The sequence below is a fragment of the Balearica regulorum genome, chromosome 13, assembly GCF_011004875.1.
Source record: "Balearica regulorum gibbericeps isolate bBalReg1 chromosome 13, bBalReg1.pri, whole genome shotgun sequence".
In the NCBI taxonomy this organism is placed as follows: domain Eukaryota; kingdom Metazoa; phylum Chordata; class Aves; order Gruiformes; family Gruidae; genus Balearica; species Balearica regulorum.
Window position 1 is genome coordinate 12,795,928 of NC_046196.1, and position 26,219 is coordinate 12,822,146.

The following is a 26,219-nucleotide window of genomic DNA, read 5'->3' on the forward strand; positions in this document are numbered from 1 at the left end:
CTGCACTCTAGGACGTTATCCCTTTTCTGTGAAGCATGACTGCTGTGTTGTTCACTGGAAAGGCTACCAGATCTATAAACCCTGTGATATTTATTCAATTGCTTTGGAGAATAATACAGAGAATATGCTTTGTTTAAACTAAAAATGCGGTGTGTGAAAACAAAAAAACCATGAAATACTCATACATATGAAACAATATATTAATTAAAATCCAGAATGCCTGTAGCAGATTTGAATCCGGGAACACCAGATTTGCTATAACAGACAACTGTGCTGTTCCACGGAGTCCAGGCTCCTGTTTGTGGAAGTAATTTATACCCAATGTTTTGTAAAAATGTAAACTCTTCCAGCCTGTGACGTACCTGGACAATTACAGACTTTTGCTGTTTGGCTGGAAACAGAATGCTTGTAGCGAGCAGCACTCACCTGCCCAAAACATAAGCGGTATAAGGCTTATTTTGTCCTGCGCTTCAGATATCAGACCTAACTCTATGCTTTCCTATTTGCATAGAGGCCAATGGGAGTTTTGAGCGTGTATCAGCCTATAATGAAAAAAAAGTACAGGCCTGTGAACAGGGCCCCAGCTTCCTCAGAAACGAGATGCCTTTTATCTCAGCATGCTTCCCACCCTCCAGCCCTTCCCTTGCCAAATCTACAGCCACATCAAGGCTGTGAAAGAAAAGGTGACTTTAATGTAAGCCACGGTATGATATGATACTATCTATCTGCTTGGGTCTGCAAAGAGCCAGAAACAGTATCTCAGAGAGCTGGAAGCTGCAGTGTGTATCACAAGGACTTTCCTCAGTCGCTGTTTCAGCAGGACTTCCAACATCCCACCACCCGAGCAGAGCCGAAAGGATTTGTCCAATATATCCACCCATCAAAGCACCAGTACGGCGGTTTTTAGGGGCACGGGACTGCCGGTCCTTCCCGTGGCTCCTGTCTCTCTGCAGCTCAGAGGTTGGGCAGACCAAGAGCAGTGCAGGGCTCCGGCCACAGCTCCCAGGGATGCTTCCCGGCCCTTTAACCCAAACCCTGGCTGCGTTCAGCCTCTACAGCACTCTTGTGTTTCTAACAAACGCATCCGGCCATGCTGATGGTTTGGGGGGTTTTTTGTGTGAATGAGATAAACTAAAATATCGACCAACTGCTTAAGACACTTGCTTCTGCCTGCACCAGGCGTTATTCTGTATTTCATTATCTGCTACTGGAAACCAGGGTGCTGAGCTGATCCAGGGTTGATGTTCGTTCTTACAGACTGGGCATCGCTCCATGAAATCAATGGAGTCAACACCAGGATTTGCCTTGGGGTTTTAAAGGCACCAAGTTTGTATTGATAGGGAGCTTTATAGTTTTTATACATGACTTTTTTTCAGAAGATAAAACCAGCTTCCAGGTTCAGGAATTAGGAAAAAAAAACCCCAAAACCCTTTTGTATAAACGGTGGAAAAGTAAATTCAGTTTAAGGAAACTAAGAGGGGTATCCCTAAGCCCTTTCATCGTGAAAGGCTTCGCGCTGTTCGGCAGCACAGGTTGCGAAAGGCTACGTCAGGAAAACTTGCTCAGCTCGGGAGTGACAACTAGGAGGAAGGCTGCAGGGAAGATGGTCTCCTTGCCAGATTCCCTGGTGTTCAGAGGGAGCAGGTTAGTGCCCTTTGGTAAGAGGTAAATTAACACCACTCTGTGGTCTATGACTCAGCCCTTTCTTCACTTCTTTTAATCACCTTACTTCGGCTTGCCCTTAATGAAACAGAGGCCGGTCTGCAGGAGCCGTGCTCGGGCCGGCCTGGCCAGGGGCTGTACCAGCTATTCCCTGTTCCTCATCACGGAAGAAGCCGCTCCGGACTAATGATGCTTTGCTCTTTGCTATCCGGATTCATCTGCTTGAAAAACACTGCAGATATAGTTGTATTGCGTAACTTAGGCTAGACAGGGTTGTTCCTCACTCATTAGCGCAGGGAGCATTTTCCTACAGGGACTGCAGATGAAAGCAATGAGTTTACTCCTCTCTTTCCCCACCTCCCCTCCATAGGCATTTAAGTGTTGTTATTTTAACACCAACAGCTGTAGTTAAAAAAAAAAATTATCAAAAACTCAGCAAATACAGATAGCAAGACAGTAACAAAACCATTACCAATTCCAAAACGGGCAGAACCAGGGAGAGGCAGTAACTTCACTTACTCCCTTGTCAACTCCAGCAGCTCCTGTTTTTCTCTGAGTAGCTGCTGTGGTCTCCCAGGTGGAGACTATCGGCCTCTGAGGGAGCAGAAGTTGCCTGTTCCCTCTTTAGGGAGGTGGGGGAGGGATTTTTGGTGATGGCACCTTGTGTCCTGCCTGGCTCCTGCAGGAGGGGGAGGCAGCGGTGGGCTCCGGCCTCTCCTCAGAGGTCTGCGGTTGGAAGCTGGGGAGGCCCTGTGTGCCCTTCCATGTCTCATCTCTCTTCTGGCTGTCACTCCTATTTCCAAGGTACTGTTGCTCTGATATTTGGTTACTTAAAGGGGAGAAAGAAGGAACAAATTTACTCAAATTGTCTTGAAATTGTTTTGTTCTCTTGTGGGGTTTCTGTGTGAAGGAGGTATCTACTCTGTTAACTCCCATTAATATCAAATTTCTACTATTAATAGGATTTGCATATGGAAAGGAAGAGGATTGACCTTTAAATTCATTAAATAAAGCGAAGTAAAAAAAATAATTTTAGTTAAAAGCATTAGTGTGATGAAAAATACAAGAACAAATACATAGACGTTGGTATCTGGGCTTTCGTTAACACTAACGAGCAAATTATTGTAGGGGAAGATTTGCATCATTGGAATACATATTCCAGCCTCCATACCGATATATGTGAAGCGGGGTTATCTTTGTATGGCTCCTCTTTCAGAATATATTTTCTTCTTATAAAATAGCCTCTTTTTAACTCCCATTGGGGACCTCTTTATAAATGAGGAACCGGTCCTCAAGGGACTGGCCTGGCTAGAAATGTGTGTTATTAAAAAAAAAAAAAAGCATATTGGAATACTAAGCAATATAATTAGCTCATTTCTTTTTTTTTTTTTTTTTTTAGAAAATCTTAAAAAATGTATAGCCAAGTTTTAATTAAACATATTATCTGGATGTTTGAATTGTGTAAGAATTAGAAAATCCTATTGTATTTTAGAGGGATTAATTGTATCGGTTTAAGGTTCTCACTTTAATCTCTGGTATGCAGTCAGGTATCACCACTCTTCTTGCAAAGCAGCTACAGTGTCGTGAATAAGCGATGTTGTGATGTTTGCGTAGCTGGGGCCACGAGCCGTCCCTCGGAGGGGTGTTCTCAGCCCGTGAGTGGCGATGGGTGTATCCATCCCCTAATCTTTTACAAGGGAGCAAACACAGGTTCTCTATACCAAAACTGGCTACATGCATAGATTCAAAACGTTATTGCTCCTAAGAATAAATATTGCTTTACACGTGCTGAAAAGCTTCTGTTGCCTTCACAGCAAGTAGTCTAAAATATAATTAGATTAGTAACGTTTTTTACCACCATATTGCTTTTCAAGTCTGCTTCTTGAGGCACCGATGCCCAATGGTCTCTGGATCTGTGGCATCGCTCTGCTCTCAGGTCTTAACCCATCCGTGTCTCAGCTTTCTGACGTAGCCCTGTGTAAAGCACTTTGAGATACTCAGATCAAACTTGCTGCCGGTTCAAAGTAGTATCAATCAGTGTTTTGTGCTATTCTCTTATGCAGCTCAGGCTATAAATTCAGCTATTTATTCTGTTCCTGTTCTACCTCAGGCCCCCACAAGTGGGAAGAGGTGAAACTGTTCAAGTTATTCTTCTCGGAGCTCAGCTAATGTCATCTGCTGAATACAGCTCTAGATATCTGAAGTGGGTGAAATTAAATAAAGTGTGAGCATCCTTTGGTCTATAGCTCTTTGCCTTTAAAACAATTACTCACGCTAACCTTAACAATAGTATATTAAGAAAAAAATCCTCATGAAAGAATTTAGTGTTAGGATGGAACTTTGATATTAGAACAATTATGGAGCAGATGCATCCACTCTGAACAAAGTGACCTTTTCATCAAGTTACAAAACATTAAAGGTTAAAGAATGTTTGAAAGGAAGTTAATACTTTTAAAACACTAGGGAAAAAAATTGCCATTCTCTCAAGGCCTGACCAAAATCAGTGGGAAACTCTAAGATGACCATTTAGGCACATCCAGTCGTAATTTAAGCAACTCTTATTACAGAAGGATATAAGGTATTTCAGGTTGTCTGTTTTATTTTAAAATTAGGAGTGCTTTTTCAGAGAAGAAATGAGATTTGATAGGAATAAATACCCAATGAAAGAAATCTGTTCTAAAGCCGGTTAATTGCAATTTCAAAGTCTCATTTCTTTCTCTCCATTGTGTACCGATGACATGAGAACAAAGAGAGGGAATCAATGATGGTGTCAGATTTTCTTAGTTTCCACACTTCATCCGACCCGGATGGCGCAAACTCCAGTCACTAGTTGAGAGAGAACGGAGCTGCCGCTCCCGCCTTGGCGCTGCCCCTCGCCCCGACGAGCACAAACACAAACCCACGGCAGTGACCTGCCCGCGGTCGTGGGCACGGAGCTCCTGCTCGCACACGGGCCGCGTGGGAGCGGGCTGAGGAGAGCGCGGGGGCTGAGGAGAGCGCGGGGGCTGAGGAGAGCGCGGGGGCTGAGGAGAGCGCGGGGGCTGAGGAGAGCGCGGGGCTGCGCTGCCGGGTGCCCGGCGAGGCCGGCCCGCGTCCTGGGGTGCGGCACAGCCGGCCGCCCCGGGGGGGCTGGGGGCCTGTTCGCTGCCTTGTCAGGGCGGCTGCGCCCGAGCAGCCACTTCTTACTCATTCTTCTTGGCGAAGGGTGGTGGGTGCCCACCCGGTCCCGCCGCGGCAGGGCCGAACCCCGCGGTCCCCGCCCCCCACCCCCGCGACCGGGCCGCGTGTGCGGAGCCCCGCGGAGAGGCAGGGGGGAGCGTAAGTCAAACTCCTGCACATGGTCTGCGTCATCCGGGTCCGGTGCTCTTCATACATAATAAATTTAATAAAGCCCTTCTAAACAGTAGTTGCTGGGCATGCTGGGGAGCGAGGATTTACGACCCGGCAGCCCCTCTATGTCTTTTTTAAATGCCCGTTGGCCGCCTGCCACGCCGTGGCCTACCGGCCTGCACTGCTTCATCCCGACATCAAAGCCGCGCGTCGGGGCGCGGAGGCGGCGGGAGGGAGGGAGGGAGCCGGGGGGCCCCGGAGCCCCGCACCTCCGCGCAGCCAGGCGGGCCGGGGGCTGCCGGACCCCGCTGTTACCCTCAGTCCCCTGGGGGCACCGAGCTCCTCTCCGCGCAGCCAGCGCTCCTTGGGGGCGGGCGGGGACGATCGTAGCGCTTCTCTTTCCTTGGCGGTAGAGTAATTAAGTAGTGGGGCTTGGAGTGTGCCCGCAGCCGGATAAAGGTGCCTTACTGGCAGATGGATAACTTTTCTGCAAGAGAAACTTGCATATCTTGGTGCAAGCACTATATACAAATCACTAAAAAACCCGTCTGGGAAATAAGTTTCTGTGAAAATAAAGAAGGATTTTTCTCGGGGTTAGGCTTTATCAACTTCCCACTTCATATATTTTTTCCTGCTTTTTTTTAAAAAAAAAAAATATCTGTGCACAACAAAAATCTTTATTGCGTTAAATCGCGGGCGGTCAGCAAAGGATCAGCTGTGTTAGCTGTGCAATGAAAACTTTCAGGTGATGCGAGGAACAAGAGGGGAATCCCTTCCCCTTCTCCTCGGTCCTCCAAACGCCTTTGAAATGAACCAGCTCTGAGGATCGCTGCCAGTCTCCCCAAAGGCGTTCCGAAAGCCTGGAGCTAGTCAAACTTTGTATAGGTGAAATTAGCTAAAACCCCTTCTGCTAACACAATAGCTTTTGTTGTCACATATGGTAGAGTTCCAGGATCTGTAACTATTTTTCATAAAAGATTTTCCTACTGCCCAAGTGAATACATTACGCTACAGTAGCTCTGAATGGTATCGCTTATTTCCTTCAAAGCGGCGGCCGAGTGTTTCTTCGGAGACCCGAAGTCCTTTCAGGGGGCGCGGGGGGGAAGTGATAATGCAGCGGGACTGAATCCCGACGATAGATCTTATTTTAAGCACGCACCATCTCCAACAAGCGCAGCCCCTGGGAGAGCGGCAAGTGCCGAGGGAGCGGGGCGGGGGGGCCGGGGGCGGGCAGGGCGCCGGGGCAGGCGCTGGCCGGGCCGGGCCGAGCGGGGCTCCCCGTCCCCGGGGCTCTGCCCGGAGAAAGCCCCGCTGGGCCGAGAGGGAGCCTGGACAGCTCGGGGGCCGCAGCCCTTCCCCGACCGAGAGGCACCGCGAAACGTGACAGAGCCTCTGCGTTCCCACCCCTCCCTCCGAGGGGACGCGGCCGGGCCCGGCTCTCCCGAGCGGAGAGCAGCGGCGGCAGCCCGGCGGAGCCGGGGCCGGGGAGCCGCTCTCGCCGCGCAAGTTTAATTCGCGAACTTGTTGGCAACCCGGGGGCGGGCGGGCTACTCTGCAGCCGACGCGGAGCTGGGGGCTTCGCCTCCGCGGGAGAGGAGCCGCCGCCGCCCCGGCCGGAGAGCGCCGCTGCCGCCCGGCGTCGCGGGGAGGGAGGGACGGAGCCCCCGCCACGGGCACCGCCGGGCCGGCACCTCCCGGAGGGCCGCGGGTCCGGTGGGGGTGCGGGTTGCGCTGCCCCGCTCCGGCCGGCGGCTGCAGCGGCGGGGGGGGGCGCCCGCACGGGCCGACCCGCCCCGGGAGTTCCCCCGCAGCGCCCTGCGGCTGCCTGAGCCAAAGTTTCCCCCCAACCTCCGTGGGTTGGGGTTTTTTTTGGGGGGGGGATACGTTTCTGGTATCTGGGGTTAGGTGGGGAATTACTTTTAGCTGCAGACGGAAGCGAATCGATTCGGACAAGATTACCTACAGCCTGAAAGGAATGCTTCAAAATGTTAGGGCGCTGGGCGCGCTTCCACTTTCCGATCTATTTTACCCCGTGCTCTTTCCGAAATGCCCGGTCCTGATCGCAAGGACACCGCTATCCCAGTTGTGATTTTCTGGGGCTCATTACATGTCAGAACTGTAAAAGTCCTCTGGACAATTTACAGACAAAACATCTGGTTCGTTAAAGCAAAGCTACTGGACTAAGACAAACAAACTTTGCTGCTCTGTAAATTCACTTACCCAAACAATTTACATTCAAGCAAAGATTTTAGCCCGAAGAAAAACTTTTATTCATTTGTATTCAGGAGGTTTGGGAATTCATAGGCATTTTAAAATAATTTTGCTCTAATAAAGTTATGTAGATATTACAAAATGTCTTTGTTCTCTTCTCGGATCATTATTGTTGTTATAATGGTTATTGACAACACTTTGTATTTTACAAAAGTGGAGTATCGTTTTCGGTCGTGGACAGTGGTGTTTTTATACAAACTTGTCAGATCCATATTCCTCTAGTCCAGCCTTAATGAAAACTGTTTCTCCTTTGTTCTTCGCCGGGAGAAACCGGAGTACTTTCCGCACACTTTTTGCATTTCGATGGCGTGCCACCGAGGGAGGACAGGCTTTTCCAAGGGACGGCAGGCAGCGGTGGCAGCCGGCGGCCGCCCGGACGCCCGGGGGGGGCATTGGGTGCCCGGCACGGCCGCGGGCTGCCGCGCTCACCGCGCCCGGTCCTGAGCGATGCCTCGGTGGTGCTCCCAGAGCCTGTGCCTGGCGGGGGGCTGCCCTGGGAGGAACTGCTGGCAGGTGAGGCGCCCCAGCCGCCCTGCCCCGCGCCTTCTGCCGGGGCTCGGCCCCCACACCCCCCACCCACACCCCCCCCCCGCGGCCGGGAGCCCGGCCCCCGGCAGCCCGGCCCCGGGCGCGCCGCCTCCTCCCTCGACAGCTCGCTCCTCGGCCGGCGGGGCCCCCGCCGCCTCACCGCCGGCGCCTCGAAAGGCCCCAGCTCGCTGATGCCCAGCCCTTCCCGGGGACCCTCGGCTGGCGAGGAGCCGCTGGGTGCCCTCCGGCTCCTCTGCTCCGCTGGAAGGGGCGGAGACGCCCCGCGGGGCCAGGCTGGTCCTCGGGGCGAGAGGGGAGCGCCAGGGAGGGGGCAGTTCGCAACCGGGTCTGCCCCCCCCCCCCCCCCCGAAAAGCCATGGACCAGTGCTAACAAACGGGTCTCCGAGAGCAGCTACACACGCACATGGGGACCTCGACGCACGCTTCTCCCTTCCTTGTTTGCAATGAACAAGTGGCGAAACATCAACACGCTGCTCGGGAGAGAGAAAGGTTAAAGCCCGAAACACGCTGGTTTCTAAGAGGCAGCTGCTCCAAGTTTAATAAACTTCCTTAGTGATCCTCTGGCCATTCCCGTAACTAACCGTTAATTTCAATGGTCCTTTTATCAGCTCAGCCCGCTGTCTCCCCTCGGACCTGGGTGGCGGGAGAGGAGGTTTCTTGGGAAACTGCTGGAGTTTTCACGTAGGGGAATGCAATGAGCTGTGAAAATATTCGACAAAGAAGGGCACTAAACGGTGTGCACTGTTGAAATATAAAACATTCTTAGCTGATGGAAAGTTCAGGAGTGATGGTTATCTAATTATGGGACTTATAAATAATTGGTACCTTGGTTTAAAACTGCCGGGAAGAGAGAGCTTAGAGCTGAGCCTCATGTGCTGAGTCTTTGTAGATGGAGTCTGTACAGTCATCGATTTTACGCATTATGTTTGTAAATGTTACACTTAATAAAATTACCGGTTCTGGCTCTCTGAAATAGACTCTGACCCCCAAAGAAGCTGATGCACATGAAGGAATCTGCATTTCCCTCTCTAATTCCTCTGATAGAAAGTTCAATAGATTTATTTTTTTTCTTCCTTAAAAAAACTGGATATAGTTAACAACCAAATTATTCCACAACTTCCTGAGCGTTTTGGCACTAGGAGTTGTGAGTGTGTAAGTGCAGTGCACGTGTCTGTGTGCACATATATCTGCTTCCTCTGTCTCTCTTTCTCACACACACACGAGTTGTTATTTCTAATTGAACTGAGAAAGTTCCTCCAGTTACTGTTTACGGGAAGTTTAACTTTTTTCCTTCCCCAGCCCCAGCCCGGGGCTCTGTTACCAGCCCATCACCCTCCACCGCCAGCGCTTGTGGCCCGCCCTTTGAAAAGCAAGGTAAGTGTTGTTAGACGAACCTCGCCATACAGCAGGGCTGGTGATTTTCTCGCAAATGTTTGTTTTAGTGACACCGTTCAGCTGCTGAGGTTGCAACCTGCCAGCATCTTCCACGCAGGGCTGTACTTCTGCGAGAGGGAGAGCTCTGCTAGGGAATCTGTTAAAATACACATGCCTCTAAATTCATAAATACATGCGTGTAGCCGAGTACAACAGCGAGAGGAGGACCGCACACCCGTGAAGCTAAGCCGAGCCTGACTAGCTGGCGAAAGCGGGAGGGAGCGCACCCCGCCGAGCCGCCGTGCAGAGCCCCGGCCCCGCTCGGGTGGCCGCGCTCCCCAGCCCCGCTGCGCCGGGCGCGGAGGTTACAGTGCACCGGGCGGGCTGTGTGTGGTGTAAAGCTGGTGAAAGATGAGCAGATTTAGGGAGAGGGAGGTGGAAGCAAAAAAGTTCTTGCGACTTGCAAACCCCCCCAGAATTAGTGATTGGCCGCTGCAGCCTTTTCCTCAGGATGCTCTGCAGCCAACTAATGGAAGATCAGAACAATTCCTGGCTTTGGAGAGGACTCTCGCACATTTAAGAATAGCCTTTACAGGACTGAAATGACTAAACACGCCTTATCGCTTTTATGCTGCTGTAGTTTTCAGGGCGTTTTATCATCGCCTGGTGGCGGGCTGACCTTCCCCGTGCTCTGGGCGGCCGGGCAGGAACAAAGCCGGCCGGGGCTCCCGGCTCCCCGCGCTCTCAGCGGAGTCTCCGAAAGTTTGTTTCAGCCTCTCCCGCTCCAGAGCTCGGAGAAATCCTCCATGTTGCGCAGCGCCCGCCGGCTCGGCCAGCAGCCTCCCGAGTTCACCTATCTCCCGGGCTCCGTGCTTAACCGGGTCCCGACGCAGCCATCCCCCCGCGGAGCCGGGAGCGCAGCCGGGCTGAGCGCGGAGCGCACCGCGGCAGCCCCTGCCCCTGCCCCCGGCCGGCCGCATCCTTCGGGGGGGCATGAATTATTTAGGTTTTCCATTTCCTAATTCCTACTTAAAGGGGGGTGGGGGGGGTGGGGGGAGAGAGAGAGAGAGAGAGGAACAACGAGTTATTAATCGCAGCCTAGCCCTCTCCGTTTTCCGAGGCTGTCTAACATTTGTAAATACTTGTGCTGCGGCTGGTCCCCTCCTTCCTGGTTAAGTTGTTTAGTATGTTGGTTATTTGTACCGAATCCCGCTCTGTGTTGTGTCTGATGTGTTGTCGTTGCAATGTGCAGCCGGGGTGACACTGATGGATGCGCCAATGGTGAGACGGACAGATGTTAGGGCGGATCTAGCGGCATGCACCGCCACAGCGGCGGAGCCCGCCCGCCCGCCCAGCGCTGCCAGCCGCCGCCGCAGCCCCGCGCCCCGTCCGGGTGCAACCGCACGCTCACACACACACACACCCACCCACCCACCCACACACACAGAGGTGTTGGGGTTTTTGGGGGGGGGGGGAGGGGGGGAACGTCTCAGTGTCGTCTCTTAAGTAGATCTGATCGCTCCTTCTGTGAGCAGATACTGTAAGTGTGAGGAGCAACCAGCGAGTATCAATGAGATGGAACTGAGCGAATTTGGCAGCAGAAGCGGCAATTGACAACTCACCATTTTCTTGTTTGCAAGAAATGTTTCGTTTTCCCCCAACAGTAGCAATTTCCCGGGGACTTTAGGCGACTGCGATTTTTTTTTTTTTTTCATCCTAAAGATCAGCTTAAAAAAATAATCAACTCATACCAATAATAATCCAAAAAAAAAAAAAATCCCAAACCTCTCCACCCTTCATGTAAAGTGTTTGAATTTCCTGCAACTTGAAAAGGAAAGCAAGAGCAAAAGAGCGGCACGGCGGCTTTATAAGATGTGAAGACGCAACAACATCTGCACTTAGTCAGGTATTTGGAATTATCCCAAATCTCGAAGAATGGGGGCGAGTGGAGATTTTTTTGATCTTACCGTAAAAGTGAGATCATCCTTTTTTTTTAATTCCTCCCCGTGAACTTTAAAAAAAAGAAAGAAAGAGAGAAAGAAAAAATAGCTACTGGGTTTTGTTGGGGTTGTTTTGTTTTTTTCCCCCCCCCCTCCCTTCACTGCTCCCAGGCACAGGCGGCCTCCGGCAGCGCGGCGGTGCCGGTGCGGTGCGGGGCCGCGGTGCCCGGGCGCGCAGCGCGGCGGAGGCGGGAGGCCGGCATGGGCCCCCGCGCGCCCCCCGCCGCCCCGGCCCTCCCCGCTGGTGCGCGGCCCCGCCGCCCAGGGATGCACAATCAAACCCGCAGCACATCGATCCGCCGGCGCTCGCTGAACTGAGCGCGGCGGCTCGCCAGTGAACTTGGACCAAAAAAAAAACAAAAAAAAACCAAACCCAAACCCAAAAAACCCAAAACAAAACCCCAAAAGAGAGGGGGGGGGGGAAAGCCCCCAAAAGAGGGAAGGAGAGGGAAAAGTGATCTTCCCCGAAGAGTCGGGCGCGCGCGGGGCGCGGGAGTGCGCGGGCGCTGCCCGCTCCCCGTCCGGCCGGCGGCCCCGCGGGGCAGGGCGCAGCGGCTCAGCCGGCGGAGACGCCGCCGTTAACGGCCGCCGGCCGGAGCGGCCCCGCGGCCGCCGACACCCCGCCCGCCCGCAGGCGCGAAGCGGAGCCCGGGCGGCTGAGGCGCCAGCCAGGTGGGAGCCGGAGGGCTGGATGTGTGCCGGCGGGCGGCCAGCTGCCCGGCGCGCCGGTGAGTGGGGCCGGGGCGGGCGGCGGCGCGAGGTGCGGCGCGAGGCGAGGACCCGGCCTCCGCCGCCGCTGTCACCTCACGGGGCGGCCGGGGCTCCGCGGGGACAGGGCTGGAGCGCCGGGGGCGGGGGCCGGGCCCTCCTCGCCGAAGCAGGGAGGGGGAAAGCGGAGGGGGCTGAAAATGCGGGGCGGGGGGTCCGGAGGGTCCCGTGTCCCGGCGTGGCAGCGATCGCTGGCGGGGGGGGGGGGGGCCGCTCCGGCGGGGAACGGGTGTGCGCGGGGGCGGAAAGGGAAGGGCTGTCGGCGGGGAGCGGAGCGGGCTGCCCTGCCCTGCCCTGCCTGGGGGCGTCCGGCGGGCCGAGCCCCTCCGCCGTTGCGGGCCGCTGAGGAGAGCGGCGGCGGGCGAAGTTGGGCGGCGGAGGGGGCGCGGCGAGGGGGGGGGGGGGCGCCCCGTCGCCGCCGCCGCCGCCGTCGTCGCGGGCGGACCCTTCGCCGCCGCCGTGGCCGTGGCCGGCCGGCGGCGGGCGGTCCGGCGGCGCGATGCGCAAAGAGTTAAGGTGCCGTCCGGGGCGGGAGGCGGTGGGAGCGCGGTGCCCCTCTCCCTCTTTGCGGACTAGTTTGAGTGACACTGCGATCATCTCGTTTCCCTTCAAGCTTCGCCTGTTGCCGCCGCCGCTCCAGCGCCGAGCCGGGAGCCGGGGAGTGGAGAGCGCAGGCTGAGGCTCCGCCGACTACTGCCAAGAAATCCTACGTCTTTATGCCGTGATCTCCCAGCCCGGCCAGGCACCGGGGGCGCAGGGTGGGGTGGGGGGGACTGCGGGCTCTCCCCAGCCCTCCCGCCCGCACACCTCTTCGGGGGGCTTCCCCTCCTCCTTCCTCCGGGGCGATTTGTCAAACTTCCCCCCTCTTCTGCCAGCAGCAGCAGCAGCAGGGCTGTCCTCTCCTCTGTGCCGCCTCCTCCGCCGCCGCCGCCGCCTCCTCCTCCTCCTCGGCATCGTGTATGCACAGCAACAAAAAATATATCCCCCAACCCAGCCCTCGAGCCGAGACTGGAGCAGCTCACCGGATCTCTGGGGCTAAAGCAACTCTTCCCACCCCCGCGCCCAGGCAGCCCCCCCCCGCCGGCGCCGGCGGCCGCAGGAGCTCAGCATGCCGAGGAGGAAGCAGCAAGCGCCCCGGCGCGCAGCAGGTACGAGAGCCGCCTTCCCCGGCCGTTTGTTTCTCCGCTCGCTTTCCTCCGTCTCTTTCATAACCGCTTTCCAGCGGGCTGAGCCCCTCGGTCCGTACCGGGCTCCCTCCCTGCCCCGCTCCCCGCGATCGCACGTTGCATGCCGTGGATTTTGCAGAGCAACTCTTGGTCTGGAGGCACAACGCTGTGGCGTGGGGGGATTTTATTTAATTTTATTTTTTTTTTTTTCCTTGGGGTGGCAGGGGTGGGGGCGCATGAAAGCCCTTTCCCTACTTTAGTACCCACTTTGATTTATTCCTAACTCTGCCATCGCCCGACTCAGTTATGGGGGCAACGCCGTGTGAAAGGCAGGCGGGTATGTGCAGGCACATACTACATGTACACGTATGATCTGTGTGACTCGAGGGGTGGGGGAAGGAGGCGAATTTTGTTCATTTCCAGCCCGTACTTTGGCACCTACTTTGCTTCTCTCCCTTGTAGACTTCCTTCTCCATCCCCTTCCCTCACATGCAAATGCTTTCTGAAAGCCAGTGAAAATACTCTTCTATTACTATTTTTTTTTTCCTGTAAAAAGAGATAGAATATGTATAAATACATGGCACGCTGTGAACGAAGTGGTAGGGACAAAGTGATATGGAGGGTCCACAGTGTTACTTGAAGATCCAAGCCCAGAGCTGGCTCCTTTGCTCAACTTTTATCTTTCTCTCTCTTTCCCTTGCACGGCGCTGGAGGTGTCTCTGCCGGACAGGCAGACCCACCTAGTTGGTCACTTTCTTTGGCAACCTCTTCTGTTAATCCTATTGATTTCTTATTTATGAGTCCAGATGAGAAGCTGCAAAGGAAACAAAAAAAAAAAAAAAAAAGGGTCTGTGTATTGTCAAATGACTGGCGATTGTTTCTGATAGTGCCTTTACAATTTCCTCCATTTTTTTTTCTTTTTAGAAATACTTTTCGAGGCTTTGTCCTGGTGAGGTTTTTTGTTTGTTGGTTTGTTTTCCTTATGTCAGAAATGTTAACTCCTGTTAAACTTAGCAGTATTTTTTTGAAAAGCCAAATTGAAAAGAAAACAGTAAAAAAAAAAAAAAAGCCCCACATAATTTTACAGTAATCCTTAGTTGGGGATATGTGGGCTGGAAAAGGTTTCCTTGGCCTGTTGCCATCCTTGATTTGATGGCTGATTGATCGCCTGTCATCTGGCTGCCTTTGATCTATTCATTCCCGATAAACATCAATAAATCACTTGCCATGGTAACGCCAGACTCGGTGACGTCACACGTGGCCTGTCAACTCTCTGTCAGCGCAACTTCAGGGGCTCCTGCCTAGATGTGCCACATCGCCACATGGACCAGGGCTTCCAGAGGCAAGGGGCTGGCTTAGGTGGAGGAGCAGGATCGGGTTTGGGTAGGGACGGATTTGGGGGACCAGTGCGTAACACCGTAATGTGCCTTTTACAAGGGAAGGCTTTCTACCAAGAGGCCGGGTGTAGAAGTTTTCCAGAGGCTCTGGCAGCATTATTGGTAGTGTGTTCGTAGTTGTGCTTCTGACAACTTGAAGCAGGTAGTCCTGCGACTTGGCAGGGCATTGTTAGAAAACGGGCGTTCAAAAATGTGACGGTGCTTTCACACTGACAACTTCTCAGAGTGGTGTAGTTCGAATTTAGTAAAACAGCAAGGGATTCAGGGAGTAATACAAATTGTATGTAACTACGTCCACGTTTCCTTTCTTCTCTTCTTTGAAATGGACGTGTGTTCATCTAGTCCTTTGGAAACAGAGAAACAGACTTTCTAGCAGTCTTGCTCCACGTACTAACAGCTAGAAAGTTTGGAAAGTTTTGCAGTACAGTAGTGATAGGATCTAGCAAACGGTATCGTAGCCAAATACTTCACGATAATATTTTGCCTTTCTGGCCCATGCCATCAAATAACGCTTTTAAAATTGATTAAAAAGGTGAACTTTTCCTAATACCTGGGAAATCCTATTTTGTAACATTAATTTAGTCCGGCAAGATCTAGCTCTTCCAAGAATTTGACGTATTTGACTGTGCTGTATGTTGGGCTCTCCGTAGGCTGGAGGAAAATGTTTCTGCACTAAACATACATTCTGAGGTATCTTTTTTCTCTCTCTCTACCACTCTCCGTCTCTTCCTCCTTTCTCAAGTGAATCAACCATGATATGTGATCTAGCTTTCATATTTAGCAGAAGTGTAATCTCTTTAAACTTTTAGCTTTTTGATAGCCACATTAAACATTTAGTATTGTGTATAATTGCTTCCCACCGAAATGCTGTTTTATTGGTCACATTGGAAATGTTACTTTTTCTAGTAGCACTAAAAGCAAAGGCTTTTTTTTTTTTTTAACACCTTAAAAAAACAGCTAAGAAATAACAGGTTAGTTAAGAAATATTCATTACAAAAACTTGACTGCAGGACTAATAGGAGATGGAAGAATGGTTTTGCTCTATCAAAATGACCCGTCAAAACGACTTTGTTTCATATTTGATTTAATTGTCTCTCTCCTGACAGGCACATTCATCAATAGCTTAATGGTCAATCAGAAGTTGGCAGAGTGAGTGCTTTCATTCTTTCCCATACACTAGCTTTGGCTTTACTTTATCAAAATGCCTCTGCCTAATGGATATGGGGGATGTAGAATGACTGAAGGGCTACTTATTTGAGAAGAGTGAAAAAACAAGAACATTTATGCTGTTGATAAGTGCATGAAGATAAATAAGTGAGCTGTATGAAGCGTTTTATTTTAAGACAGAAGAAACTTACAATTTTTTTTTTCCTCCTTTTTGGCTTCAGAGCTGCGAGTTACAAGGTTCATGACTGCTTTTGTGGCATACTGAGAGTGATGACAAATTGATTGCTTGGTACTGAGAGAGAAAAAAAGGTGGTGGTGGGGGGAGAATTAAAGATGTCTGCTGATTGGTAACTCAGGAAATCCAGTCCCCAGCAACCTTGAGAATACTCGAGAATTTTTTTTCTCCAAACTGAAAGGTCCGCTCAGCCATAAAAAAAGAAAAGTTGTTTTGCCAGCTTCATTAGTGTTCACCTAATTAGCTGTAAACCTGATGGATTCCTGACAGCTTTAATGATTGGAGATGACAAGCTCCACGCAGTGTCATCCAGCAGAATTAGGTTTGCAGCTAGTTTGATGTAATCAAGTTGATATTACACAGTCCTGGTTGCCTTTAGTTGTGCATTAACTCAATTTTCTGCTGCAGGTGACAAATGGGCTTTGGTACCTGGATAATCATGTCATAGGAATTAGGGCCCTTTTAATGGTCTGGAGTAGAATAACAACAACAAAGAACTCTCAGCAGCACAGAGCTCGCAGACATAACAGACAGGTGCACAAATTCTTTATGTCTAGCCCAAGTGTTAACACCACACTGTGGAAGACTAAAGCTGTCTCTGAGAATCAAGAATCTGGAAAAATGATAATTTCGGTTTGTTTGCTTTGAGACTCAGGTGAATATCATAGATAAATCTGGGAGGGAAAGTCAGGGATCGCTGTTTTATTCCTCACCTGTTAAAGCAAGAAGATGGTCAGAACTGCTGCTCCAACGACTTCTGTCATTTAAGTCAGAAAGGAGAAGGTATTTACTGGTTCGAGGCTACTGTCTAGGAAAGCTAAAATACTGTATTAATAGAGGCCAGCCTTATTCATGCAAACAGTAATTATCTATCCTTAAATTATAGCTTTCACTCGCAGCTTTTTTACAAACCTATTTAAAAGATCAAGAAAATGTACTTCCTGCTGACAGAAACGACTTAATACATATTTTGTATACATACAGAGCTCTTCTGAGGAGGGATTGGGAACTAATGATTTGTTTGAAACTGTTTTATTTATTTATTTATTTTAAACGGAATAAAACAGTTACTGTTTTTTTTAGACCCAGACAACCCTGAGTTTCCAACCCTCTGGAAAACAAACAAGCTTGGGCCCATGGTATTTTTCTTTTTCTTTTTTCTCTATAGTGTGGTTTAAACCCTAGAGAAAGCTGCACACTTTTTGGGCTCTTCACAACTTCGGTGCTTACATTCGAAAGGTGCGCATGGCCCGTGTGGATAATGAACTACATTAAATTGATTTTTCAGAGATGAGGAGCGCTTCCACTTCTCAGGGACTTGAGAGCTCTTGCTGGTTATCAGCACCTCCAGAGCGAAGCTGGGAGTGCACCCCAGCAATACAGATGCAAGATGGCATGCAGGTTGTGCAGCCGGATTTCCAGGCAGCTCCGACTTCAGGAAGTTGAATGCTTGCTTTAATTTATGGGAATTGCTTGCAACTACATACATACCCCAAAAGTAAATGTAGCGATAAAGTAGACTACCTATAAAGGTACTTGCAGTGTCAGCCCTTGGTATGTTATTTGCCTCCAAACCTGCCACATATTTCTCTGTTGGACAGAGATTCTTCCTAGCAGCAAGCTGACAAAATGATTAGTTATGGCTGTCCTCTGCTTTTTTTTTTTCTTCGCTTTTTTTTTTTTTTGGCAAAGTGTGAGGAACAATGCAAAAAAAGAAAAAGGGGCATAAATATAAAAAGGCCTGATAGATTCCCCTGAATATCCGTCTGGAAAACAGAATTTTCCAGAATCAGCTGCCATTTCTCCCATTAGCTTGACAGCTGTCAATTAGGGCTTCAGTGCTCTCCTGGGCCACAGTTTATTGCGTGCGGTTGATGTTGTCATTTTGTTCTCGGTTTTGCCTTGAGCACTATCATGAGCAGGAGTGAAATAGTCAATAACTGATGTATCAGCAGTTATTTCTTAAATTGGCTTACAAGTCTGCATTTTTCCTCTTTTTACTAAAGATTGTTTTGTAAAGTGATTAGAATGAATTGTGACTGCTGCAGGGTTATGGGAAATGCAGTGAAGCTAGGGTGAGTTAGCAGGATTAGAGTGGGTCCTTTTTGTCAGCCCTGTTTCCAGGATTAGTGGAAACTATATAGGAAAGATCACCTTCAGGGTGAAGTGTGGGGTAAATTTTGAAGTGTGCTACGTGCACGCTTATGTAGAAGCATATGGTAGTGCAGAGTGAATGAAAAGAAATAATTTGCCAGGACGTAAAGTAACCTTATGTGTTATCTTTCTGAACAAACCTTGGCACTGCTAGTTTTACGCTGTAATAATCCATATTTTAATCCAATGTCACGACCGTTTCCTAGCGCATCCAAATACAGATTGTCAAATTTTAATATAGCCCTATTTACAAGGGGCTGCTAGTAGATCAAGAATTTAGATGCCTGAAGTGTTGCATTGTCAAGTGAGAGTGCATGTATATGTATGGTTATGATACAACACCGAAAATAACATAGTTGCAGAACGATCCTGTGTTATCTTATCTACAGAATACTTCAGCATCGTTTACTAAACAATCTACCTCAGGTGTTTGAGTCGGATTTTGTTTTCTTGTGTGTGTTTCTTTCTTTTTTTTTTTTTTTTTTAAATTTAGTTACACCCAAATTGTGGTTTATCAGCCTTAAGTTAAAAATGAAAGGTGAATACAATATATTGTATTTGGTAACAATGATATGGACTGGTACATCCAGACAGATAATATGCAGTTGTAATTAGACTGAATAGACAGGCATTCATTTTTAAATTCTTTGACACATGCATAAAATAGTCATATAATAAGATAAGATGACAATTTTATGTTAGGTTGATAAAGTGTCCCGATACATGCATTTAAATGTCTGTAAGCCTTTTTTTATCCAGACAGATTAATTCTAGTTTCCAGCATTTGCAGTTAGACATTAAATTAATTTTAAAAATCCCACTAAACAATGGATGCGTGGTTTTTTTTTTTTTTTTTGTCATTACCTAAAGCAGGAGGATTGAAAAAATGTATGCAATTGATTTTTCTTGATTTCAACATTTTGAAAAAAAATGCGTGAAAATTGGCTGAAAGGATTTAAAGCATAGTCCACGAGAGACTGTACTGTAGTTTTCTTAAGTATCATAATGCAGAATAGAACATTGTCAGAGCTTGAAATTGTTTGTTACCATTTTCATAAAAAGAAGTGTAAGAGTTGAAATAAGTAGGGCTTAATTTCAGAGACTGCGAGGTTCATCCTGCTGCATTTTCCTGATTTTGCTTCTGAAAGATATTTTGGTCATCTCAGTAGAGAACCAATCTGCAGAATTTAAACACTTCTCGTTGCAAGCATGAACTTTAAGATATTTCTCAGAAAATGTTCAAAGGTTTTGTTGTTTGTTTTTTTTCTCCGGGGGGGGCGGAGGGAGAGTGGGGAAGGAGTTACCAGAAGATCATAAAATATCCGAAAGCTCTTTGCCGATGCCATTACCTGGCTCGTTCGGGCAGCAAAGGTGCGACTCTTCAAGAATAATCTAAGTTCGTATTTTAGACTTAATTATAAATTATTAATTAATTCTGTCAGGACACATGTTATTAATTATGACTCTCTTTTCTTCATTCAGAACAGCTGTTGGGAATCGCTAAGTTCAGTGTATTTGTTGGTGTGGGAGTTTCCCCCTGAAGAGCTCTCCATTCCCAGCCTGCCTTACCTTTGCCTCCCATCCTCGTCTGGCTGGGGCTCGCTGTTAAACAGCTAAGCTAAACTAGACGTCGCTTGGAATACGTGCAAGTTCTGAAGCGATTCAGTGAGCTCACAATTAGTGAACATTTTTGTGGAGGTGGTTTTTTAGGTCCTGTCCATAAATACTTCTTGTTTTAGCAGGACTGTATGGTGGTGGGGAGGTCAAAAGGGCACCGACCAGGCTGTGGCGGGGGGGAAGCAAAGTGGTTTTCATGCCCCTCCGCCAAACTCCCGCCAAACTTAGCACATTAGCATAGAGGAAAGAGCTGGTTTATTATTCGTTTGGAATGATTCAAATTCATTTACTTTTGATATTTCCATCATTAAATTGAGCCCTCTCTTTCAGTTTCTTATGTGTTCTTTGCAGAATGCATGTTGCATAAAATAGGCAATTTTTAATGAACAATTTAATGTAAATGGGTTCTGAATTTAAATTAATATTAATGAAGCTTTGAGTGAATTTATTTTGCATACGTAAAGCCTTGTAACTCTTTCACCCATACACTCTTGTCTTTATGTACTAACACATTGGTTAGGTGAATTGGCTAGTTTCCATATTTTGTGATTAAAAAACTTTAATGGATTTTACAGGGATATTTGTGCTAGTGCAACTTTACACAGGTTAGTATCTCTATTAAACAGGTACCCACCTTTATATTCAGATTTTTGTAGTTAACATTTTGCCGTGGTACCCCGCCATTTCTATATGTTTCTTTCTGATTTGGTTTCGCCTTTATGCTTAGAGAAAAAAATTATTCCAACAATAGTCACCACAGTCAAGATGTTTTCTTTCTTTGGCTTACCTCTAATGCATTATGTATTTAGGAATGATGGGATGTTCTATAATTAATTCTGTTAGATGTAATTGCTATAATCACTTTGATGCTACACATAATAAAAGTAATATGGTAAGCATATGAAAAAATATAAACACCTTATTGTAACACTTTATGTAAAATTCTTTTAAAAATCCTGTTTGGAGTGGAACCTCCACTTCCGTATTTTGTCATTTATTTTAAAGTACATTACTTAGGAAATGAATGAATTTTAGTTACTGAAAAGATTTTGACAGGCAGGTCTTATATGTGCGCACGTATATCTCTGATTCTGCGCTATTAAAGATGTAGTTCATTAAGAAGCCAATCTTCAGCGTTGCTACAAGTGACACATAAATATCGCCACGTATCTCGTGAAATAAGAGGCAAATTTGTACATTGTATTAAAATCCGGTAACACAGAAATGAAGTTGTACAGCGGAAAGCTTCTTTGTAGCGCAAAATTATGGGCCATATAAAATGTATGGAGGGTAGCATGTAACTAGAGAGGGAGTTTTCAGGCATAGTCCCAGGTGGGGAAAAAGATGATAGAAGGTGATTCCCCCTGTCTTTTTTTTTTTTTTTTTTTTTTAACAAGTAGCTTTGAGTTATTGTTTGCAAACATAGTTTTTGATAGAGAGGAAATGAAAAAAATATGTGCGATGGGTTAAGCTGTGTAGCTGTTATCCTTGATTCTGTAACAAAAAATATTAATATGGCCATAGTTCTTAATTAGTTGCACACCATACTTAATGCTGCAAAGGTCACTTGCTTTTATGGTCCAGCTTCGCCTGTGAATTTGTATGTTTCCCCCCAAAATTTATATTTCATTCTCCCGTATTTTCTAAGCGATTGAGTGTGCAAATCGTGGTTAAAATGCAAACTAGAAACAAGATTAGAAAAATACTTTTAGCGTGGACAAAGAAAAGATTTTTTTTTTTTTGGTTAGTGTTATTTTCAAATAATGCACAGTCTTTGCATGGAGAGCAGAAGTATTACATTTAACTTCTGTAAGCTGAACAAACAAACCCCAACCAACCTCTCGCTGAATTGTTTTGGGGAAGAACAGAACAGGGTGCTGTTTCTGAGTATCTCTGGGACTGGGCTCGGTGCCTGGAGTCCTTTTCCTGCTAGGTCAAGCCTGTTGCTGGAGGGCCAGATCTCAGCAGGGGCCTCCTGCAGGCTTGGCGAGGCTGCTCAAGACTGGCAGCCATCAGTCATCCATCTGTGACACAGAGTCTGTTTTTGATGGCAGGGATGATAAAAGGCCTGGGAACTGTATAGGCCCTTGTAATCAGGGCCAGTGCTGACATCCTTCTCAACTTTGACAGCTTCTTCCTTTTCTCTCTTCACCGCCAAGACTGTCTCAACTGGATTTTTTTTTTTTCTCTCTCTTGTTTCATGTACTTGATCAGTCTCAGATGCTGGGAATTATTTTTTTCTGAAGGGAGGGGGAGTGTTTCTTTTGGTTTGTGGGTTGGGCAGGTGTGAGAGGAAGTCTGTTTTTTTTTTTATTTTTTTTTTTTTTGTACTGTAGGCCTGTTGCTAATTAATGTTCCTCCATAAGATTCTGTCGGAGTTGAGTAATGTTTTTGATCTTTATGCCTGATAACTGCATACTTAATGAGATTTCAAAGCTGTGAGTGCAGCTCCCTACAATTATTGACAGATGCCTTTTCTTTGCCATTGGGTTCAGCTTCATAAATCCTCCTGCAGTAATGAGGTTCAGAAGTGCCACCCTGCCAGTGAGCTAATGAAAGAGGGGGGGAGGGAGGGAACAGCTCATGCCTGCCTGACACATTTTTTTCCTTTAAAATTTACTATGCAGATGTCAAGCTGTGGGACGATTACTTCAAACATGCTAATTTTTATCTTGCTTTTGTGTCAAGCCTGCATGCCATTTTTCCCCCCAATAATAAATAAAAATAGAAACCTCAACCTATTTAAATTTTATCATGGATCATAACTATTGAAGACTTTGATATATGTGTGTTCTTTTGCAGTTTCCAGTCAGTGGAGCAGTTTTTTGAAATCCGAAGGGCAGAGAGAGGATAAAAAAAAAGGGGGGGGGGGAGGGAAAAAAAAAAAGAAAAGCTGCCTCGGCCGCACGTCGGCCTGCCCTAACCGTGCACTTGAAACATCGGAGATTTCATTTTAGAGTTCTGAAACTAAATCCTGGTGGAGAATAGCCGCACCATGCCAAACAGTCGATTTCCTTTTCAGCAGAGCCATACATCACTGACCCACCCTTCCCTCCCGACAGAATGACATGTGTCATTTATCACACGGGCCCTGCCAGGCAGCGCGGGGGGTGCGCGGGGGGAGCTCCCTTTCCAGCACGGCTGTCTTTTCCCCGTAGCACAGCCTGGCTACACACAGCACCGCTCGGGGAGAGGGACGGTCAGGCCGGCAGAGAGGGAGAGCGCCTGTGCTGGGGGGGGAACTGGCAGAGTGACTGAGGAGGTTATGTTCGTTCATATTATCTGCTAAGTCGCCTTGTTCAACCCCCTGAAGATTTTCCCCTCCTGTTTTCTTTCTCTTTCACCCTCTTTTTTTTATTTCCTTTTTTTTTTTTTCTTTTCTTTTCTTTTTTTTTTTTTTTAAGTTTGGGACAAGCTGGCTGACACGTATCATTCAAGCAGCACCGGCTTGCTGGGGGTTGTGTAAATGAATCTGGGAGCTCTTGGTTTCACATGATTCAAACGTGCATTATTGAAGATGGATGTTCCTTAAAAAAAGATTGATGATGGATATCAGGCTTATAGTGCCATTTATCATTTTGAATATTATTTAGACTTGCCGTGTAAAGCTGTAACTTGAGAGTTGGATGAGCTGGGACAGAATGGAGGCCTCGACGTGCACATTGTGATTGATGGCTTTGCTTTCTCATTGTTTGTTACCAGATACTAGCCGGTCATTACAGGAGTGCCTTACAATTGTTTTAGGGGCCGGATTTCTGTGTGTGTATGTGTGTCTGTTTGTATAACAGAGAGAGGGATGGGCAGAGACAGAGTTAAGTTTTAAGAGCATTTCAATAATTGTAAAGAGTGTAGACAAAGCTGTGGCCTGTGCAAGGATACAGGCAATCTTTTGCATGGATACAGATGCATGCTGTACGTAGTGCTAAAATATAAGCAGGACTGTAGCTGCTCCAGCGTAGCGTTGTCAGACATTGCCAGTTCCAATATAAAAATGTGCTTTAAAAATGTGCTTGTGAACAGATTAACACAGTCCAGCTTCCTTTCGCTAACAGGCTGCATTTTTGTCCCATAATTGCAAAGAAAACAAAGTTCTAAAACGTAATTATTCCAGTGTTCACATTTTTCTTTTCTGTCCACCCTCTTCACCCAGTGCCGTGAATCTTGGCGTTCGCGCCCAGGATGCTCCTGGAGGTGGATAGTCTGCCCATGTATATAGCAAGGGCAGTCCCTTCCCTTTTTGAAGCACTTTTGCTGGAACCAGGACACCCCCACCTGCTGGAAGAATTAAGGAAGCAGCTTTTTATAGGCAATTAGGTCTTGTCCTGGAAGCAGAGGCGGTGACTACCAGGAGATGGACGCTCCAGCTTCAGCAATAGGTTGCCAAAATGTCAAGTGATGGGGTGTTTGTGCGGAGACATCTCTGGGCAAGTGCGACACACAGCCCAGTTAAACTTGGTCTGAGTTGACAAACTATTGAATGTTTGTTGCCTGGCACGTTGTACAAAAATGAAATGATTGACAGCAATGGTAGGTAAAATTAGATGAGAATGGCTTTTGGTTGAATCAGTCTTGAACTTGCACAGGTAGCTGGTATTTTTCAAACACTGCTTGTCACATGAACTTTTTCTTTGATTGTGAGATACCCTCCTAGCAAGAGGGAATTACAGCAACATTTAGTAAACAACATACAGCATTTAGGTTCAAAGGGTTCACAAAGCCATCAGTGACTTTATATGAGTTTTATAGAAACGAGTTTTTCAGAAATCTAGTGTTTGTTATCACTTCTGCAAATTCAGTTCACTTTGATTTTGGTACGCTTAGTTGCCGAAAGTAAGACGAATTCAAGTTTATACACTTCATTCAAGTCCAACATCATGAGAAAGCCCTGAAAAAAACCATAATTTTTTTTCTATAAAGTCTTCAGCAGTGGAAGGTAAAACTTTGATCTCCTACCCCTACACTTGTGTAACACAGTAGGTAATTGAAGTACAAGTGCCAATTTGCTGGAACAATTGTAAACACACCTTGATACAAATGGCATCATTGCATTCTTACTGATTAGAAAACTTTGCTATTAATAGACGCAAAGTCCATTTCAGGTGTAATTGGTAAGGAGCTGAGTGCACTCATGGGAAGAAACCTTGTTTTGTTTTTTGTTCGCTTTTATTCTTATCCCTTTTTTCAGTTTTATAGCTGGAGACATGATTTATTGCAGCCATCCATCTTTGGGGCTCATCCATCACATCCTGGTTGCTAGGCAATCATGGCAGCAGCTGTTTGCTTTGAATCAGACAGAAAAGTTGTCAATCATCAAAGGCAGGTGAATAGCATTAGAAACACGCTATTGTCAGACGGAATAATTAATCAAAGAGAGAAAAGATAATTAAAAAGATATGACCCTTGCAAGTACTTGCTCTGGGTTGCCTGGAAAAAAGAAAAACTGCCTGGTCTTTTCTAGACACTTAAGCAGCTGAGGGCTGATAAAATATGCACTCTGCAGTGCATAGTTTTTAATTAATTGAAAAAGGTTCAACATTCAAAGACGATGCTGGAGAAAAGTCTGATTATGAGCAGAAGTAATATTTATTGTTTGCATGAAAGGCTTGACATGGAGTTCTAACTTTCTGTCACAAATCTCCTGCATGCTTGCACTAAGCCTCTTTCAGCTTTACTATCTTCACTGGCAGTTACTAGAGTGTGCGGCTAGTCCGTCCAAGGAAGGGTCCTACGGCTTTCATCCGGCCTTTTCATTCTGGGCCACCTTTTCAGTGTATTGTCTCGTTCGCTATCCAGTATAGCAGCTATCAGAGTTGCACTGGCTCTGCCATCAGCAAGGCAGGCGAAGCCCGACAAGTCCGCAGTATTGCTCTTCATTCGGTGTAGGAAAGATGTTGAGGCGGTACCTATCTCGTTTCCAATCAGCGTGTGGAATAACAGGCTCTTGTGAGCTGATTCCTGAACCCAATTTTCCAGCAATCCTATTAGTTTTAGCTGGAAGGATAAAAAGAATGCTGCGAAGCCTAATTTCCAACTCCTCAGAGTTTGGATACCCTGGTAGTAGATGCAGCATAGCATGCCCCAGCACAAGCATACACAGGAATGCACTTCTGGTGTGGAGCATCATTGACCCAGAGCTTGCAGAACAGCCAGGTAGAGCTCATACTGCCGTCAGTCTACAAATTCAGGGGACTGGTTTGATCTCTATAGTTGCTGAAAAGCTGGATATCTGAAGCTGTAATACTGTAAACTGTGAGAACAGAATATAACTTTTTTGCTTGTTGGGCAAAGTATTCATGTAGTCCACGAAAACCCAACTTCGGTGTTTGTTCATGCTTACAAAGGTAAGATGTCTGTGGACATACTGATCACAGGAGAACATAAGTATGATGATTGCATTATTAGAATTTATTTATAAAAAAAAAATTGTAAGTAGTGAAGCAGAGGTGACTGCCACTTTCCCTCCCATTGCATTTTTTCTTTTTTGATTTCATATTTCCTTTACTCTGTTTTCTAGAACCGGACAAAGAAA

The 26,219-nt window shown here is 47.5% G+C and overlaps 1 protein-coding gene and 1 long non-coding RNA gene across 3 annotated transcripts in view; one reads left to right on the forward strand and one right to left on the reverse strand.

Moving 5' to 3' along the window:
• Window positions 1-7,252: 7,252 nt before the first annotated feature.
• Window positions 7,253-11,218, reverse strand: LOC142603649 (uncharacterized). 2 transcript variants are annotated; one of them, XR_012837545.1, is made up of 4 exons: window positions 11,154-11,218; window positions 10,809-10,913; window positions 9,207-9,343; window positions 7,253-8,511 (listed from the first exon to the last, which is right to left on the reverse strand). It is a non-coding gene; the product is annotated as an uncharacterized LOC142603649 (long non-coding RNA). The 2 variants fall into 2 exon arrangements; XR_012837544.1 differs by having other exon boundaries at window positions 10,809-11,203.
• Window positions 11,219-11,604: 386 nt separating this feature from the next.
• Window positions 11,605-26,219, forward strand: part of TSHZ3 (teashirt zinc finger homeobox 3) — a 65,616-nt gene continuing 51,001 nt past the window's right edge. Inside the window, 2 exon segments of the mRNA XM_075765481.1 lie at window positions 11,605-11,914; window positions 12,568-13,102. Of these exon segments, the coding sequence (XP_075621596.1) occupies window positions 13,063-13,102 (40 nt within the window). The 5' untranslated portion in view covers window positions 11,605-11,914; window positions 12,568-13,062.